Source organism: Condylura cristata, unplaced genomic scaffold, assembly GCF_000260355.1.
Source record: "Condylura cristata isolate star-nosed mole 26May11 unplaced genomic scaffold, ConCri1.0 scaffold00002, whole genome shotgun sequence".
NCBI classification, from domain to species: domain Eukaryota; kingdom Metazoa; phylum Chordata; class Mammalia; order Eulipotyphla; family Talpidae; genus Condylura; species Condylura cristata.
In genome coordinates, this window is record NW_004567103.1 from 85,044,520 (window position 1) to 85,065,714 (window position 21,195).

A 21,195-nucleotide genomic window follows, 5' to 3' on the forward strand; every position below is an offset into this window, starting at 1 on the left:
TGAAATGCAATGAAACTTCCGCAAGTTTGAGAGCATGAACCTAGCATTAGGCAAAATTTGTCTGAGTTTGTCTCAGTCACTGGTTAGTTGAAACCCTGGCAAGTGCTCCATTTTTGTATGGGACACATTTTCTTATTTGTAAAATGGATGAATCATTACTACTTATCAGGAATATTGTGATGATTATATAAGGGTGTGTGTGTATTACATACATTTGCATGTCCCTATTGCATGAGTATGTATTGGTATTGTATACTGTACTTACTGTATAGTGATTGCCTAATATTTACATGCTGTTTGGAGGAATAGTGACAGAAAAAGTATCTAAAAATAGAAATGGTATAAAGAATTCTTGTGAAATTTAGGCCAGAAGAAAAGTTGGCATATAAGAAGCACCATGCCGGTCCTTCCTGGTGGCTCAGAGGGTTAAAGCACATGACTAAGGAGCTAAAGCCACTTCGCATGAGTTCGATTCCCGCCTGCCCCAGAGGTGACCACATGGCGTGGCAGACCTCTCCTGACCCGCCCGCTGCTTCCCTCAGCAGTGTACTTCATCAGTCTGCCTGTTTTGTTCCTCACTCTGTCTCTGGTGAATCTTCTTACCTCCCCTGCACCTCTGGCCTGTACCCCAGTTCTGTATGCACAAATAAATAAATCTTTAAAAAAAACGAAAGAAAGAAAAAGAAGCACCATGCCTTCAAGCTTTTCTTCCACAGTATCTTTACCTCCTGCTGTGGAGAGTCCCCTGTAAAGACAGAATCACATAGTCTAAAACTAAAGAGGAAGAGGTGGAATGTGGTAAACGAAAAGGGTCAGGTTCTAAAAAGCCAGTCAAGTTAGTTTGTTTATCATTTTATTTTATATGTAATTTGATGGAAGCCTCAAATGGTTTTAACAGGAAGGAATAGCATTCCTAAATAGAGCATTTACTTTGCTGTTAAAACAGCAAACAGTTCTGTTTTAAACCATGGTGTTATATTTTGGATCATTGTATTTTTTGGATCACAGGATATTTTTGTGATCAGATATGTTCAGCTGTTCCTATGTGCTCTGGCTGGTGTTTTGTTGTTTAAGTTAAAATACAAATAATCTTGTGTGCTTCTGCTAATCCTAGTAATTGTGATGATAAAGATGGCAATGGGTACTTAATATTTTTAGTGTAAGTGTTCCCTCTTGCTTCATATATTCGTTTTTCTTTCATTAAGTGTTTGTATGATTTAAACTATGATGGTGTTATCTGTACTGTGATCTCTGCTATTTCAGGAAAAAGGGGACACGTTTATATAGCAATTCATGTGTTTTTTTTTTAAGATTTATTTATTTGTGCACACAGAACTGGGGTACAGAGGCTCAGGGATGGCGAGAGGCTTCACCAGAGACAGAACGGGAAACAGAACACACAGATTGACGAAGTACACTGCTGAGGGGAGCAGCAGGCGGGTCAGGAGAGGTCTGCCACACCATGTGGTCACCTCCGGGGTAGGCGGGAATAGAACTCATGCAGAAGCAGCCCTAGATTCTCAGTGCTGTGCTTTAACCCGCTGCGTCACCAGGAGGGCCGATGTGTTGTTATTTTTAAGAGTGGCTAAATTTCAGTCTACCGTCATTTCTACAACTTTATTCTAAGAGATCTGTGAATTCCAGAAGGGCAGGACTTTGAATATTAAGACAATATTCAGCATGCATGTGTGCGAGTGTGTGTACTCCAGTGCAATTACTCTCTTGTGTTATTTTTATCTTTATTTGAGATATGAAGAAATCAAAGTTTAGTAACTTGCCCAAGGATAGAAGAAATTATTTTTGTTCCATCCTTTCCCATTTCAATGCCAATTCATTGACAACTCCAGTACCTGAAATCATTTTGCTGAGGGCTTTCTCTGATCAATGAAGCATCTTTTTTTTTAATGTGGCAAGCCAGAAATGGGGGGAGGGGGTATTTTGTGACTGCTGAGACAGCAATAATAATATGAGCTCATCAAAGTCCCTGGAGCCTTGCTTTCTATTGGAGGTCCATATTTTTATGATTTATTTTATTTATTTATGTGTACAATAGCTGGATGTCGGTCTGAGGTGCAGGGTTGGGTGTTGAGAGGATTTGACAGAGACTGAGTGGGGAGCAGAATAGGCAGATCTACTGAAGTACACTGCTGAGGGGAACAGTGGGCAGGACAGGAGAGGTCTGCCATGCCATGTGGGTCAGGGATGGAACTTGTGCTGCAGTGGCTGGTGATAGCTTCATAGTGCTGAGACTTAGTCCCTTGTGTCGCCAGGGAAGCCCTCCTCACTTTCTGTTGGGTCAAGTCTGATGTATGTGTTTTGCTGATTGGCTCCTGGTCTTTTCCCAGTGAGACTGAATTCATTACAGTTGTCTTCTATGCTTGTTTATTTCATAATGTGCCCCTTGCTGGTTCTCCTGCCTCTGACTTCTCCATGGTGCTACCATTGTTTGCTTCATTTCACAGCCACTAGTCTACTTTTGTTTTCACTTCAGGGGGACTCAGACCACAATGTTCACTCTTAAATTGGTGACCTGGTATATGAAACAGACTAAGAAAAAAAAAATACTAATTCCAAACATCTCTTGTCATGAATCAGAAATATAATTTTTCTTTTCATGAAAATTTTAAAGGTGCATTTTACAGTATAAATATACTATCCAAAAGAAGAACATATTAGACATCAAACATTATTTCCTCATGAGGGTGAGGGGTATAGATTTTATTTATCTTTACAAACAATAAAATTATATTTCGCCTTTATTCCAGTCAGTTAAGAAGACCATTGGCTCTTTGGGATGAACGTGCTTTGCTGATCAATTTGCAAGAAAAAAAATATATATATGTTTACCAAGTTCTAAAAAAGAAAACATACAGAGAATTTAAAAGTCTAATACCTGAAAACATCTATTCAGTCACATAGGTTGAGTCTCTACCTTTGTTATGCCTGGGCTCTTTGTCTGGAATCAAGTGACAGGGCTTATAGGAGGTTCTGGCCAGCTACATCACTAAAGTTTCATTTGTTTTAGCTGCATGGTGTGACGATCTGCGATCTGCTCGGGGCAGAACAGACCCTCAAAGAGCCTGAACAGCAAGAGGCCTGGTACAGAACCCCTCTCCTAGCGGTGTGAACAATGCCAGGAGAACCAGCAGTGCTCTGGGCCTGGGACAGGAATGAGCTTACACAGTCAGGTTCAAATCCAAGTTCTATCACTGTCTGTTACATTGGCATTTAGTTAGCCTGTTTTTTCTTGACTACTACTTATATTTAAAACAGGCATATTAACACAAAACATGTTTAATATTCTTCAGACATGTATGACAACACTTCTTATATATTAGGAGACCTTTCATCACCCCTTTTTGAGTGAGTCACAGCTTTAAAATCCCTCTTAAGTAATTAAAAATAATAATAAAGCAAATGTGTAGTTAGTTGCCTGTAATTTAATACACTAGAATACATTGAGATTTAGAAAGCTTTGTTTACAGGAAGAAAAAATTTTCCAATAAATGTAGTTTTTCAGGGTTGACTACCTTGTACAGCTAATATGGATAGAACATCTTGTCTAAGCCTTACTGATCTGCCTGTTCCTCCTAACAGCATAGTATGCATGCTTGTGATGACTTGAAATGTCTTGAAATGACTCAGAAGTTTCCTTTACTATGACCAGTTTTGCTGGCATTCATTCCTCTGGGAAACTCATTTTCTTTTTCTTTTTTTTTTTTTTTTTGGTCTAGTACAATTTTCTTCATTTTTGTTATTTAAATAAAAATGATCCTGTGGCTACAAATCTAGAATCCTCAAACATTGACAATGTCAGCATTTTCATAGTCAGCTTCTTTTTTCTATAAACCCATTTATAGTCTAATGTCATTTCAGTGGTATCTCTTTTTGTATTCTGTTGTACTTTCATCTTTGCTGAGCAGTTCACTCTTTGTATTTTCTGTTTTGTAAAATACTACAGAGAAACAACACAACTGTATGCTTTGCTGTCTGTGTTTGAGCTGAATAACATGACTGGGAGACTGGTCACATATGGACTTTTGAGAGAACTGATGTGATTGCTCATTAGTTGTGATGCAATAGACTGAGCAGCTGGTAGAGAATGTGGACTTAATGCAGCTATTCAAAGTTAACATATCTCATCACTGAAACTTGAACCATATTGTGAAGGGATTGGATTTATTTGAAATGAGGTAACTGAAATTCATGCATAATGGAATCATGCTACTGAGGCTCAAATTACCAACTTTAATGAACAAAAATATTAATTAATTTATTTTTTTAATATTTATCTATTTATGCATACAAGAACTGGAGTGCAGGCCAGAAGTTTTAGGTGGAGGGTAGGAGGGAGTGTGGTGAGAGGATTCACCAGAGACAGGATGGGGGGCAGAACAGGCAGATTGACAGAGTACACTGCTGAGGGGAGCAACGGGTTGGCCTAGGGGTCAGGAGAAGTCTCCAGCGTCATGTGACCCATGTGTCAGATCTCTGACCAAGGACTGAACTTGTGTTTCAGTGGCTGTGGCTAGCTTCATAGTGCTGCGATGTAACCCTTTGTGCAACCAGGGAGGATTCTGTACACAATATTTAAATAAGAATACTACCATTGTCTTATGACTATGAAAATATTAATATCTGTGCTTATTTTAAAAGTAGAAACAGAACTACTTTAGCATTCATAGTGAATATATTTATATGCATTGTTTTCCTATTGTTGCTTTAAAATTACCAGAAAATTGGTAGTTTGATACAATATAAATTTATTATCTTATAGTTTGGGAGGCATAAAGAATTAAGTGAATCTTATGAGACTAAAATTAAAGTGTCAGCAGAGCTATGTTACTTCTGGAGGCTTTAGGGAAGGATCTGTTTCCTTTTACTTTTCCAACTTATAGTGACCCTATACTTTTTTTTTTCAGTTATTATATATTGAAAATTGTGTTTCTGGAAACAGATGTCACAACATGGCCTTCAGTTATTCTTTAACACAGAAGAGGAACAGTCTGCACCCCCACGTAGGGAGGAATTTATATCCTGGCAAAACGCATGATAGAAACTCAGTGCAGGAAGGTCTTGCCAGGCCTGAGCAGGGAGCAAACTTTCTATACTCCAACACAAGGGGACCTGCACTGACTGGAGCAGGGAAGGGTTGGCAGTGCAAGTCTCACAGGTTCTTAAGTGCACTGTGGCCCTCCAGAGGCCAATTAGCAGATTCTAGAGCCTGAGGTGGTGCCCAGAGCAGCAAGGAAGGGGTGTCAGATCTTTGTCTCAAAACCAGCAGGGAGATGGCCAGGGAGCAGAGTGTCAGAGCCTGGCCTCAGCTGTCTAAGGGCTCAGGGGAAATTATGCCAAACCTGCTTCTCATGGAGGCCAGGATAAGCAGGTGCAGCTGAAAGGATAGTTGCCAAGAGCAGAACAACTTTTGGTAGGAGAAACTGGAAGCTGACTCAGTCTCCCCCAGGTGTCTGCCAGGCCTACAGGGAAACCCAAGCCCCTGACCCATGCTGGGAGGCATGCGATCTGTGGAGGAGACAGGCCAGTCTGGAAGCTGGAGGGATGGTAGGCTCTGTGGTGACTGGGAGGAGGCAAAAAATCTCCTAGCAGCACTCAAGGACATTGCACCACACCCCAAACCCAGTCACCCCAATGATTACCAACCGTTTGAGTTCTTTTTACCATGCAATACTCTTATAGCCCCAGAAAGCACACTAGAATCAATGTACAAGGACCAGAGGATTTTATTCATTAACCAAAGTATAAAGAAGGGTACTTGTGCACCAAAGGCATTTGCCCCAAACTGGAGGGAAATAGGGACTTATGAGTACTCAGGCTAATGGGTCTGTATCAGCAAGATTTCAGTAGGCAGGGTTTCCAGTAGCTGCAATTACTGATCTTTTTTTTCCAGATTTGGTCTAGGATCTGGCCTGATGCTGGTGGGCATTCCTCTCATGATGGTCATGAGGCTGTGGCTTCACCTGGTCTGTTTTCTTCCTCTATCCTGCTCTCTCTGCTCTCAGCTGATCTACTTGATTGTGTCTGCAAACAGAATTAGGGCAAACACTAAGAATTTCTGCAAGAGAAGATAAAAAGGAATAGGCAAGGATGAGGAACTTAGAGTTACTGGAACAGGTGACACAAGCAGTCTACTGTTTTTATTCTTGTTTTGTTTTGTTTTGTTTTGTTTTCACTGAGTCCAATTACTGACATTTCTTCTGTCATGAATTGAAGACCAGAATACACTCTCTAGTGCTTTTATGTTAAAAGTCTGGTGAACCCTTGGTCATACCCATTTAAAAATCTGCAGGCACCAGAATCAAGGATATCTGGTACTACCAAAAAAAAAAAAAGCAATATTAAATATAGTTATCACCAATGGGACAAATTTGCCTATAACTGATCTCCATTTAGTCCCCGAGAGTTCCCAGAGAATACAGAGAATAGGTTCATTTATTTATTTTACCTTATTGGGAGAAGCCAAATCTTGATCATTTAACCCAAACCAAATGGAAGATCATTCATCCATTTTGAATTCCTTTCCCTTTCTTACAATAACAATTTTATTGAAGCATTCTGTCTCTTCCATGAAGGCATGAGTTGCCTGGGAGATTTTCTGTATCTGCAATCCCCGGGGATTCCTCTTAATTGTTCTGAGCTAGTACCTGTCAGAGTGTGAGCCAATGGTCACTGGGAGGGCAGGATACTAGGCCCTTTTCAGGGAATCCACAAGACCCCCCCTCCCAAAGTCTTCCTTTTCAATTAAGCTTCATCATATTCATATTGTTCATCTTTGTTACTCTCCTTCTTTTGAACAATTCACTCTTATTCGTTTACATGTCAGAAGCTACAAGATGCACAATAATATTCCTCAGAGAGTTCATGAAATATGTGTTATGGGTTATTATTTTATGTAAGATTTATTTAGTTGTGCATATAAGAACTGGGGTGCAGACCAGAAGTGCAGAGGGTGAGCAGACTCTCACCAGACACAGAGTGAGGAGCAGAACAGGAGTATCTACTGAAATACACTGCTGAGGGGAACAGCGGGTGAGATAGGCGAGGTCTGCTGTGCCATGTAGGTTAGATCCCATGTTGGAGATCAAACCCATGCTGCAGTGGCTTTGGCTAGCTTCACAGAACTGAGATTTAACCCCTCAAGCCATCAGGGAGGTCCTGTGGATTCCTTCTTTAAGATGTTTTCAGTTTTAATTTCTGATAGAGTAAATATTGATAGATAAATATGGATATACATATCAAAATTCTAATTAGAATTTTTAAGAGTGGGATTAATTCTCGAGGTCACACATGGGTCTGGAGGACTGGTGGTCTGTACCAATGACCTTGGTCCACTTGCATTGCCAGTGATCACAGCAGTAATAAACATGTGATACATGGTGGCCAGTCAGGAAATCCAAAGGTAGCTGGGTGTATGTGGTTCTGAGGAAGGATTCTTCATTCTCAGTAAGCCATGCAGAAATGCTAAAGCTTTTGTTTTAGCTGCATCTGTGTACTGCCTTAAAGTGCATGATCCCCTTGCTCAAACCAGAGGATGAGGCAGTCACCGAGGGACCCCTGACAGTTCATGCTCACAACTCTCCTTGCCTCTAAATATCTTGCTCTTTGAGAACATTGGTCTTTGTGTTGTTTTGATCTCTGCAAATAGAGTTTTCTGTTACCTGTAATCAAAAGCCTCTTAACAAAATATTAATTGTTCCTGCCCCTGCAAAACAAACAAACAAACAAACAAACAAACAAAAGTCATTCAACTACTGAAGGTGTTTGGTATGACTTTCCACTTCTTAGTACTTTTACTTTGCAATTAGCAAATTCATATCAGCATAAAACATATTTCTATTGATCAATTGTGGACTCAGTTTAGTCTCTTTTGGGACATGCAGGAGCCTAGTTTTGGTCCTTTCAACAGAGCAAACAAGATAGGCATAAATTAATACACAAGAATTGTCTAGTTCTAACCCTCAATAAAATATATAATCAGCACCTTAGGAAGAATATTTGTGTTTTTTAAAGAAATATAACTACCTGTTTTGACTTTACAACTGGGATTTGCAGTTGATAGATAACTCATTCTTTGCAGATTTTAAAAATCTCGTCAAACATTAAAAGAATCTCCAAAGAACGAGTTATCTATCAACTGCACATTCCAATTTTAAAGTAAAGAAAAAAAAAAGTAACATTATTTCTTTGAAAAAACAGAACTAACACTGAGACTATGATACCTTGAATTTTTAAGTGGGATTTATTGCTAAAGAATATCTGCTTTAGGAGTTGCTTGCCTATATCCATAAAGGTACCTTTGTATAATTCATTTAACTAAGTAATCCAGTTAAAACAAATGTAAAACATAGTTCAGTCAGTGAGTTTCAGTCAGCTGAAATAGTGAATTCTCAAATGACAGAACTTTTGCTTCTGAATTTATTTATTTTTAGATTTCAGATACTTCAGTAACACCTAGCTATATCTCTCTACCCATCTATTTGTATTTATGTTTAATTAAAGTCATGGAAGACCTGCTATGGTTCAAACTCTGTGCAATATAGACTTCTTTAATTGCCCCCAGATCTTCATTTAGTTAGAAAAGTCCATGTTAGTAAATAGGCAGTTAATGGAAAGCAAATAAGCATGCTTTCTTAATAAGACTTATGGACTGGTGTGATACATACAGGGTGTGCCAGTAATCGTGCTCAAACACACACACACATAGATGTACACACAATAACAATGTTTTAGGAAATGACAGTAAAGAGAAATCCACTGGTTCCAGGACTAGAGAAATAGAGGGGAGAGGATGTGCTTCTGGTGAGTTGTACAAAAGCATTCAGCATGAGATTAGAAGCCAAGGAGCCTGTCATAAAGCATTGTGTCACCTACTTGGAGTGTCAAGAGCAAATGCACAGACCTTGACTTTTAAAGTCTATGGGATTATTATGCACAAAATAGACAGTGTTAAGTATAGCAACTAAGCTTACATGTCACTCAGCTGCCACATAAACCATCCATTTAGTTTTAGATAACAAAATGCTGAAAATAATGAAGATAAATAGTTCATGTACACTCTTGGCAGAACAGCAAGAAATGTTAATGAAGTTCTTATCAGAATTTGGTCTGCCTCATCGAAGAAAATTCTGCAGAAAATGTTGTGAGTGTGAAAGTAAAGAAACCATATACTCATAAAAATACCCAGAATGAAAAAGTTTGAAGCGTCCTCATTAGAAAGCATTTCTGATGTTGATATTAGAAAGCATTTACTTTTTCACCCATTGATTCCTTTTACTCTTGTCTAAACCTTTGTGTGTTGGACACTGTGTCTTAGATGAAAACAAGAAGCTGACAGTTTAGTTGGGTTGGGGTAGGCTGGGGGAGGTAATTATTGTGAAATAAAAGAACAGTGAATAAGTAAAAGAAATAAACAGAACATGTGGATAGTAGGGAGCATTCCTTAGCTGCCTCTAATATAAGTGCGATTGGCACTTTGAATATTCTCTCTGTCTTGAATGTTGATAGTTCTCCAGTTATGTGTCTTGGTATACGTTTACTTACTTTTAGATAAATATCTTTTTCACTTCACAAACTACATATTTATTTCCTTACCAAGATGTGAGAAATTTTCCTCTCATTTATTTCAATAAGTTCTCTGTTACTTTTCTCCCTCTCTTCCTCTTTTGGCAAAGTTGTTACCCTTGTGTTGGCTTTCTTATGGCGTAGCTCATGAAGTGTTTCTTTTTCTTTTTCTTTTCTTTATTCACCCTTTCTTCTGGATTTTTTTGTACATAATTATATTCTAGGTCGCTGAACCTGGCATTGGTTTTGTCTCTTGTGCTTCTATAATTTTATGCAGACTTTTTTATCCCCTCTATTAACAGTTTTATATCTTGAAACGTCATTATTATTTAAATCTTTAATTTCTACTTTTTTCCATTAGTTACATTTCTCATGACATGTTTTTTTGTGATTCTTCAATTAGCTTCCTAGTGTTCTATTGTATCACTTAGACTTTCTGTTCTATTTTTTTCTTCCATTTCTTCGGATCTTTATCATGGCAATTTTGAATTATCTAATAAGATAAATTATTCCATATCCTTATGGTTGGAGTCTCCTTTTGGTGTCATATTCCCTCAGGTCTCAGGTTGTTTACACACACACACACACACACACACATACACATACACATCTTCATCTTGTTATAGATCTTAGCAGTTTGGAATAATTCCATCAAGTTTTCATGTGATTTTGGATGTTTAGCTTTTTATACTCTTGTAGATCACAGACCTGATCTTGCTGCTGCTCAGCCAGGGAATAGGAGACAGACATGAAAGGACCAAGGTCTGAGAGCTCTGGTGGCAGGGGATGGGGGTTAGAGGGTGGGCAGGCTTACAATTGCCTTCCTCCCTGGGGCTGCAGACCTGGGACCGCCATCCCTACACTTTCCCGAGGAGGTTCACAAGCCAGTTGAAAGTGATGGAGATGAGAAATACAGCCCAGCACACTTTCCTGGTTCTTTTCAGTAGGGTCCTGGCCTTTTTGAAACTCCTCATTTCTTCTGCATAAAGCTGCTCGCAACCAAGTGTGTGTGCCCACACTGTGTGCTCTGAGACAACTCAAGTGGCAGTGCCATGGTGCTTTATACAGCAGCTTCCTGCTTCTGAGCATAGATTCCAACCACCTCTCTCCACCACCTCTTTTTCAATGAAAAATGAATCTCCATGCCCCTACACACACAGTCTCACTGATCTCAGATACCTAAAAGGTGGTCCAGTTTTACCGTAAGTCTCAGAGTCTCTGGGCTCAGTACACCTCTGGTTAAGTACTCTGGGGAACAATGCAGGGAATTTCCTCTTAGACCGCCCCAATATATTTCCTCTTTCTCAAAGATTTATTTATTTATGCATACTAGAACTAGCTTATAGGCCAGAGAGGTTCAGGAAGTAAGATGATTCACCAGAGACAGAGTGGGGAGCAGAACAGGCAGGTCTACTGAAATACACTGCTGAGGGGAGTAGCAGGTGGGTCAGGAGAGGTCTGTTGTGCTGTGTGGCTACCTCCCTGGCCTGAATTGAACTTGTGTAATAGTGGCTGTGGATTGCTTCATAATGCTGTGCTCCAACCCATTGTGCCACCAGAGAGGGTCCCTCTTTTCAAACTATATATCCCAATGTTTCTCTCTCAAACTATGGTCTGTGAATCACCCATATCATTAATTCTCTAAGAATGTGCTCTAAGTTAAAAATTCTTGGACCTTTGACCTACTAAATGAGTAGAGATCCAGAATATGCATTTTTGACATATTTTCCTGGACATTTCTTTATTTAAGCACTAATGTCTTAGATTTGTGTCATGGGTTCACAGTCAACATGATCTCCCTCTGCCATGAGACTTACTGCTGGGAATCCTTGTTGTTTTGTTAAATTAATCTTCTACAATGACTGAGAGTTCATAGACATGGGGTATGTGTGATTGCTAGTAATTGCAAATACAGTCTCACACAGAGAATGGTTGTCATTGGTCTCTAATAATAGATGCAAGTTTTCAGAGAAGATGCTATCAGGTAGCTTAGGACAGAAAGAACTTCCGTGCTAGTAGAATAGTGCGAGCTTCTCCAGAGATGTTGTGTAACATGGAAGGTGCTAGAAAGGTGGGTGTGAGTTAGCTGGTGAATGGCAAAATTCATGCTGCAAAAATATTTTTTTTTCTTTTTACTTTCTCAACAATTAGTACTTAAGAAAATATATTAATTGTGGAGGACAGGGTCCAAGAGCCTGAAGTTCAGACCTGCATTGACCATGGTCTAGTGGATTTGTTTTATACAATTACTTGATCTTTTATCTTAGTTTTACTAAATTATAATTTATTTCATTAGGATGAAATAATTTATTAGGATTATTTCATTAGGATTTACATCAGATTGTACAAATGAGTACACCTTGAAAATCATCAAAGCATAAGCCTCTGAATTAGGTAGATACTTTTTTTTTTTTTAATTCAGTTTTACATTCCTCCTTCAGAATTCAAGGCTTTATCATCAGGACATGGACTTTGGATTTTGGACACTTGTATAGTGAAATTTTCAGATTCACCTGAAAGCCACAAAAGAATATTGAGGGAAATTTTCTTTGTGTATACTTCCCATACATTCCATTAACATCAGCTTCCTTTATCTGTATTTTATGTTGGCTCATCATTTTAATCTTAATGTGGCCAAATTTTATTGGTCCGCATGATTTTTATTTTGACAAGTTTGAATTCAAGTGTCATAAATGGCTTTTGACATACTGTAAATGCCATGCTGCATCTTAAAGCAAAGTCTGCTTTTAGCAATGCTGATGTTTTCTTCTTCTTTTTCAAATCCACAAGACACTGCCTGAATAAAATTAGCCTGAATTGTCTCTATCACCCTCTTAGTGTGAACCAATTGTTACTCTGTGAACTATTGCACATTTCAGGTCTAAAATTGATTGTGAATAATTTCCCTTGGCATCATAGAATCCACTTAGTTTAATAGAGGGACATATCTTTGTTATGATAAAGAAATGCCCACAAATTAATGTACAAAGTCAAGTTTTAAAATGCTTGAAGAAGTTAATCTGTAATCATTTGCTCATCTGAATCATTCAGTTTGAGCACTGCGTTTGTTCAGTTGTGAGTCAGTAGTCAGTGTGAAGTGGAAATTTAGAGGAAAGACTTCACAAAAGAACATCAGCATTTATATCTTAATTATTTTCTATAAATGCAGTATTGTTGGGCATGTTGAGGGTCATTGAATCAGGATAGAGGAATGTGGAACTCCTTGGATCAATACAGGAAAAGTAAACAACCATAATAACAAATGTACTTAAGAGCAGTAAGTTGAGAAGTATATTATTATATTTATTTCAAGCACAATTTATGTGACCAGAATTTGCTTATTTCTGGAACATGTCCATAATTTGTTGTTGTTGTTGTTGTTCTTATGATGAAGTTAATAAGTAGTCAAATAGAAGTTACATATATAAGTAAATTATCAACCCACGTCTATCTAGCGTCTAATCTGCTTTCTTCATCACCCATAGTACCTCTAAAATAGCATTTCTGGGTAGAGTGCTATATTTCAGGGCCTCCCTGATAGCCTAGAAGTTAAGTCTTAGTGTTGTTATCACTACAGTCAGGGAACTAACTACAGTCAGGGAACTAGCTACAATTGGGAAACTAACCACATATAATTCAGAGACCTCTCCTGACTTCCTTGCTCTTTATCTCTGCAGTGCATTTCAGTAACCTCCCCACCCTCTCCCTACTCTGTCTCTGCTGAATCCTTTCAACCCCCTCACCTTAGCCTACCCCTGAGTTCTTCTACTCAAAAATATGAAAAAAGAGGGGCCCTCCTTGGTGGCACAATGGGTTAGGATGCAGCACTGCAAGCAGCAGCTTCAGTGTGAGTTCGATCCCCAGCCCAGAGGTGACACACATGGCATGTCAGATCTCTCCTGTTTCACCCGCTGCTCCCCTCAGCAGTGTACTTCTTCAGTCTGCCTATTCTGCTCCCCACTCTGTCTCTGGTGAATCATCTCACTGTCCCTGTACCTCTGGCTGCACCTCAGTTCTGTATACATACATAAATAAATAAACAATTGTTTAAAATAAAATCATTGCTTAGCTATATAGTAGGTATTCAGTAGGTCATGTGTATTTAATAGTTTCATTTATATGTTTTTAAGTGAACATTTATTCCCCTTAACTGACTGCTTAACAAATATATAAGAAGCAAAAATGATTTGGGACCATCATAATATTTCCTATTGCCTCTCCATATATGTAAGAATCTGAGAAGTCATTATGTCAGGCCTCCCACTGAGAGAATTTTCTGGTATCAGGGATTCTTGTTCTCTTCATTTCTTTTCAGAAACATCCCAAGGTTTCCATCCTTATTATACATCTAGAATAAATACACCCTAGAGGTAAGACTTTATTCAAAACATTTCTTCCTTTAAGGAGAAAATGTCATTTTCTGGCATTTGCCCCAATTTATGCTTGTGCCTATTCTTATACCTGGAGCTTTTATTCATGGCAGTCACTATAGTGATGTCCTCAAAGACCTTGAAACCAATATAGACTTATTTCTAAGGAAGTTCTGGGAATGAGGGCTGGCACTTTTGACTTACAACTTAAGGCATAACTACATTGACATGTCAATTTCCACTGCTTTGAAATCCTACAATGCAAAAATGCATGCTAGTGTATGCTTCTTTTGTCATGTTTTTTTTGTTTCTTCTGCAAAATATGTCTAATCTCTACTTTTCCATAACAGCCATTCGATTGGAAATGTGAATTTTGGATTATAATTCAGTACACAGAATTTAGGTTTAACTCAGCAAATAGCACCCAGTCTTAGTGAAAGCTTTCTGATCTAGAAAACTATTGAGTAGCAATATTTAAGAGGAATTTTTTATTTATTTTAAGGATTTATTTATTTATGCATACAGAACTGGGGTACAGGCCAGACAGAGGCACAGAGATGGTGAGAGGATTCATTAGAGACAGAGTGGGGAGCAGAACAGGCAGACTGATAAAGTACACTGCTGAGGAGAGCAGTGGGTGAGTCAGGAGAGGTCTGCCAAGCCATGTGGGTCACCTCCCAGGGTGGGGATCAAACTCATGCTGAAGTGGCATTAGCTTCTTAGTGCTTTACTTTAACCTGCTGTGCCACCAGGGAGGGCCCCTAAGAGGACTCTTATGGGACATAGCTTTATATGTTTACAATGGAAAATAAGCAATGCTGTCACTTCATGAGTAAATAACAAATATGTGCCAATTCTATGAAATATTTATTAGGATAATTGATTACCTCCCTCACCCCATTGTCCCACATTTGAAGAAGTGTGACATTTCACATATTTATTAGTATTAGAAACTCCTCAAAAAAAAAAAAATGACATGGGATAGTAGGAATAATGAACCACAAAGAAATCCAAGTCCTACTCTTTGGGACCTGTGAATATGTTAAGCTCTCTGGCAAAGAGAAGTTAACCCTACAAGTGAAATTGATGTTGCTGATAACTGACCTTAAAATATGATGGGTCCAGTGTAATCACACACATTCTTATACACAAAAGGATGAAGCAAAAGAGATAAAGGAGTAAATGTGACTATGGAAGAAAGACATAAATAAATGCAATATTACCGATTTGATAATAGAGTAAGAAAACTTTAAGGGAAGGGGTGTGGGTGATTTATAGGACTTAGAAAAGAAAAACTGAATTTCCCATAGATATTTTAGAAGAAAGGCATACTGGTCTCTCTCTTTGTGTGTGTGTGTGTGTGTGTGTGTGTGATATATGGTATAGTGTGTATGTATGTAAATTAGATAGATAGATAGATAGATAGATAGATAGATAGATAGATAGATAGATAGACAGATAGATATAGATATACCTAATTTTCTTTGGTTTTACTGCAGTGAAATTCTAGTCTTCTAAGAGTTGTTAGACAATATGTTTGTGTTGTTTTATAATGTTTAAACTTTTTAATTTTGTGTAATTTGTTGCAATGATCTAGTGATTGTCTTAATATGGTTTCTTTCTTTGTTCTGTAACAATAGAGTGGTCATACATTTGTAAATTATGTGAGTATTGAAGGGAGATAGTAAATAATTGAAAACTGGAAAATTATTAATGGGAGTTAATTTCTCAGTTTCTTTCATATTCCATGTATCTTTCTCAGTGTTGCCACACAATGCTTGCTTTAAGATCCTTGGAGACTTTTAGTTCATTTGTTGTGAATCAAATTAATTATGATTAATATTAGTAAAGAGGAGCTTCTAGGAAATAAAAAGATTATCAAAATAAAATGACTATTTGAATTACCTAGATAGTATGTCTTAAGGAAAAAAAAATATTGGTTCCTTATGCACTGGAGTTTTTGTAAATAACATCACAGCAACTTGATCAAAAGATTCTCATTGTCTATAATAAAGTAAAAATCATCAGACCACTATTGATCAGTGATATTCTGTAGAGGGAGAGGAGGGATAAGGACCAGGACAAGGGTGGAAAGAGCACAAGGGACAATGGTGATGGTGCTTGGGGAAATGGTGGTAGAAATTTCACCACCATAAATTGTGCAAACCATACATTGTACAAAAATGAAGGATTATAAACTTAATATATTAAAATAATAATTAAAATAAGGATTCTCATTAAAAATAGATTACTGGATAATATTCAAAATCTTGAGGAAAATGAGACATTTATTGTCAACATGAATCATATTTTTTCCCTCTAATTTTATAAATTTTGCCAATTGTTTACATAACTATTATTTGGGGAGTGCAAATATACATTACCATATATGCTCACACCCCACCAAGACTCCAGTGACAATGTTCTATCACCTTCACCCTTTACAAAGACTTGGAGTTACCTTAGGAGGATCAATGCTGCCATGGAAAATCCTGGCTTATCAATCAGTTCCATGAACAGAACTAAGCAGGGGGACATCTTAAATCAATGATCTTTTCTCAAGGTAGCTTAAAACACTGAATGTGCACACATCTTCAAAGACTAATTTCACTTCTACTCTTTCTGCTACTTTTTATTCCTCTCATTCTGAATGATATGTTTTAATCTGTACTGCAGTAAGCTTAAACTAATCGCTGTCATCCATAAATAAGTGGTGATAGGAATATTGATAGAAATACTATAAAACATCTAAGGTGCAGAACAGATTTATTGAGACATATTCACAGTTCATAAACTACATGAATGAAAATTCAAAAGTTTGAAACATAATCTAAAAGTAGAGATACCTAGAGCAGATTTCTATTATATGTAGTGGGTATATTGATAACTTGCAGTGGGGAGCAAGTTTGGGAAAAGGTGATGAAGAGAGATAGGAGAGTGGAAGAAAATGACCCTTATTCAAAGAATAGGAAGGTGACTTCTGTAATTTTGACATTTAAAGGGGACATTGAGCACAGTTTGAACTCTGTCTTTCTTGTTGTAGAGAATCTTGCATTGGATTCTGAAGTTGCTAAAGCAAATACCTTGGGCTTCTCTGGATGCCTGTCTTCAGTACAGTACAACCACATAGCGCCACTGAAGGCAGCCCTGCGCCATGCCTCCATCGCACCAGTGGCCATTAAAGGGACCTTGACAGAATCCAGCTGTGGCTCCATGATGGACTCAGGTGTGAATGCAGTGACCACAGTGCATTCTTCATCAGGTATAGTCAAGAAAATGCCCCCAGTGGAATGATGTGCAAAAATCTTCTAGGTTACAGACTGATTTTTTTTTTTACCATGTATGTTTACAGGAGGTTAATAATGGGTTTCTCATATGTGATTTATATGTAATTTAATATAATCCTACTAGTGATATGATCAATAGTTAATATAAAATACTTATTTGCTCACATTACATATTATACATAATATATTCATATGCATGTAGGTTTCCAACACACACACACACATATGCAAGTCCATCTATTTCTCTGAGGGTTGCAGAGTTTAGGGGTCAGGGAGGATAGTTGTTGAACTAATATAACCTATATGATTAAAATAAGCCTTCCTTAATGATGGGAAAGTTTCACAACACTATTAGCCATAACTCTTGTTTGTCATTTTATAAATACTTTTTCTACCTTCATTTAGCTGCCATTGTTCTGGATAGCTTTAAATGTGCCTAGAATTTTTTTTAAGATCAGCCATGATAATTAATGACCAGATTGATTATTTTGAACAGAGAAAGGGAGTGTTTTGCTGATGCCTGCTCATCACCAATCTTGGTATTTCACTGGCAGCAGTGAAGCATAGTGGAAAGTAACTGAAAGAGGAAGGTGGTCAACATTAATTTGAATTCTGAATCTTCCATGGATGAATAGTAGAACTTTGGGCAAATTATTTAATGGCACTGATCTAATTTCCTTATCTGTGAAATGGGAAAAATAATAATTATGGTGCAGTCATTTCCTAAGTATTAAATAGTACTATAATAATGAAAGCTGCTCTATGTTCTAAAATATTTATGCAGTATAAACATACATACATTTGGGAATCATTGGTCCCAACATACTTGAATATTGTTTTTAAGTAATTTATCCTGTTTAGTGTTACTGGACCAATATCACAAGCAGAGCAAGGATTCAAACCAAGATCGATCTTCCTTCAAACTACATGATAATACGTCAGGGTCTATAAAGTAACATCCCTCTCTCATCAGTGAGGGTTTCTCTGAGAATGCAATTCACCAGACTTTTTTTTTTAATATTATTTTTACATCATTTTGTACATTTTCCCATCTCAATTGTAATCTCCATGTGCTTCCCATTATCCAGTCACCCGTGTGCCATCACCATAGTCCAGTGCATTTCCCCGCCCCCACTGTTTTTGACCCCATTCCCCTCTCTACCCCCATAAAATATCGCTGGTATATAGCTGTTCTTTGTTATTATTTTCTTGCCAGGTCCCTTATATTCCTGCTGTGAATGAAACCATCCAGTACCAGTATTTTTTTTCCTTTTCTTTATGGCTTATTTCACTAAGCATGATCTTTTCCAGCTCCATCCATGTCACTTTGTTGCTGCAAAAGACATGTGTTTATTATTATTTTTGTTTTTTGGTTGTTCAGTAATATTCCATTATATGTATGTACCACATCTTTTTAATCCAGTCATCCATTTTTGGGCATTTGGGCTGTTTTCATGTCTTTCCAATTGTGAATAAAGCAGCAATAAACATGGGGGTGCAGGTATCTTTGTGAATCAGTGTTTTTGTATCTTTTGGGTAGATACCTAAGAGTGGGAATGCTGGGTCATATGGAAGCTCCATGTTTAGCAGTTTGAGGAACCTCCAAACAGTTTTCCATAATGGTTGTACTAGTTTGCATTCCGGACCAACAGTGCAGGAGAGTTCCTTTTTCTCCACATCCTCGCCAGCATTTGTTGTTGCTAGTTGTGTATCTCATTGTGGTGTTAGCAGTTCTCCATCACTTTTATCCTTTCCTGTCAATAGATTCAGAATACTCTTTAAGCTAAAGAAACTTATGAAATGTAAGAAAAAATCAGAGCCTGTTTCTCTTCCTATAGGTGTTTGAAATAAAAATAGCTACAGAAACTGTCCAGCAAAGCTTAGGCTGAGGGTCATGCTGTCAGTCAGGGCAGATTTGAGGAGTGTAACATCATTATCTCTTTTAGTCTCTGATACTATACCTTACATAGAGTTTTGCTGGGTCATAGAACTATGTGTGTAAGTGGCGTCTTTGACAAAAAAACAAACAAACAAAAAAAGGCCCTTTTTTGACATATATTTACTTGGATTCCTTCGAAAATGCCAACTCTCAGCTTCTTCAGAGTACCTGGTCTGAGATGCAATCATCTTAACTCCATATCATCGATTTCCTTCCAATGCTCTGAGTTAAAAGTAAAGTTTCATATCTTCTACTCTTCTTAGATCCCTTTGGAAAGACAGATGAGCGAGAACCACTTACCAACGCAGTTCGGAGTGATTCAGCTGTCATTGGAGGTAAACCATTTCTTGTTACTAGAAACAGGAAAAAAAAAAAAAAAAACTGATTCTGTACTTCAGAGAAGACAATCTCAATCCTCCCTTAATTATGGCCATCCAGTTCCAAACTGAAGCTAGATCTGCAAATTAGAGTCTTCTGCCAGAACAGGTATGTGCGGCATTTGATTAAAGCTACCTTCTCCTCTAGCTCACACAGCTCCAAGGAGGCTTCCCGCCCCTGATCCATCAGGCAGCTGCACACTGAATCAACAGCTGGAGTGTTTACTCGGAGACAGACAGCATGCATCCTGCTCCTCTCATCCAGTTGTCAGTTTTCTTAAAGTACAAACAAAGCAAAGCCGTAAAACTACATATGGGGAAGAAGTCATGGTGGGGTAGACATATGGGCGAAGCCACAGTCCTGTCGGGTTTTCTCCACCAAGTGATTTGGGCTAGATCTAATGAGCAGGATGAAACCCACAGGACTACAGTTTCAGACCCAGCAGCACATATGGTCACAGAGGCAGATCTTGTCTGCTCTGCTGTCAACTCAGCCCTCCCTCCTACCTCCCTTGCTTTTCCATTTTTTCACTGCCTGCCAGCCTCGCCCTTTTTATTCTGCCTCAGCTTGGCTTCTGCCTCCTGTAGCTTGAAGTTTCCATCTGGGTCTTGAACGCAGAATGACTCCCAGACCTTGTTTAATGGAAGATGCCTATGAGAGACTAAATTCATTTCCATTTGAGAACTGTAGCCCTAGCAGGTACCTCATCCCTGCCTTCTGGCAGGCTAGATGAACTGATCCACAACAGATGGAGTTCTCCTTTTAAAAGTTGGCAGGATTCATTCATTGAACTTCTATTTAACGAGACCCAGCAATGGGTCAGGCCCTGTGCTAAATATAGGACTATGGGAGTGAAAGATACAGACACTGCCCTCAAAGAAACCATGGCCTGGAAGGGCAGGTATGGATAAACAGATAACCATGGAACCAGTGATGGTGTTTTGAAGGGAGAGTACAAATATTCTGGGGGCACAGAGGTGCTACATCACAATAAGATTATAAGGGACGAAGGCCACGGCCTTTCTTAAAGGAAGTCCTTAAAACCTCTGACCTCAATTTCTGCTTCAGGGAAAAAAGAGTCCAGCTTTCTTTTTCTTTCTTTTTTTTTTTTTTTTTTTTTTTTTTTTTTTTACTTTTTGTATCATGATGTGTGGGATAGAATTTTGTACCTTTTTCTTTTCCTATAATTTGATAAGTGGAGTATAGACTTCTGTGATGACTTTTTCCTACCTATGTACACATTTTTGACAGTCTGTAGGGGCAAGAGGGTCATCTCAACCCCAAGGGAAAATTCTGGATCTGTGTGTAGCCTCTCACTCTGAACACTGCATGTTCTGAAGGAGTGGAAGCAGGTTCTGTCTTTCAGATCACATAGCTGCAGAACTTTCTGGAACCACTCACTAGCACCCAGGTTATTTATATATCTGTTAATTTAAGTATTTTGACTCTGCCATTTTCTAAAATAGTTGGGGACAGCTCATATAATGAAAGAATATTTTAAAAAATGGTACACATCCTAATTGTAGCCCCATTTCTGTTACAAATTGGTAGAAGACACACTTGCAATAGTTTAATTATCAAATGTCCATGCTTATATATATCATAACTCAGGGTTAACAAAAATATCTTCCTCAAATAAATA

At 38.1% G+C, this 21,195-nt stretch overlaps 1 protein-coding gene across 1 annotated transcript in view; it reads left to right on the top strand.

Moving 5' to 3' along the window:
- CNTNAP5 (contactin associated protein-like 5) overlaps positions 1-21,195 on the top strand; it is an 827,651-nt gene that overhangs the window by 798,080 nt on the left and 8,376 nt on the right. The window contains exons 22-23 of the mRNA XM_012727192.1: positions 16,993-17,211; positions 19,439-19,510. Of these exons, the coding sequence (XP_012582646.1) occupies positions 16,993-17,211; positions 19,439-19,510 (291 nt within the window). The remainder of the gene's footprint in view (positions 1-16,992; positions 17,212-19,438; positions 19,511-21,195) is intronic.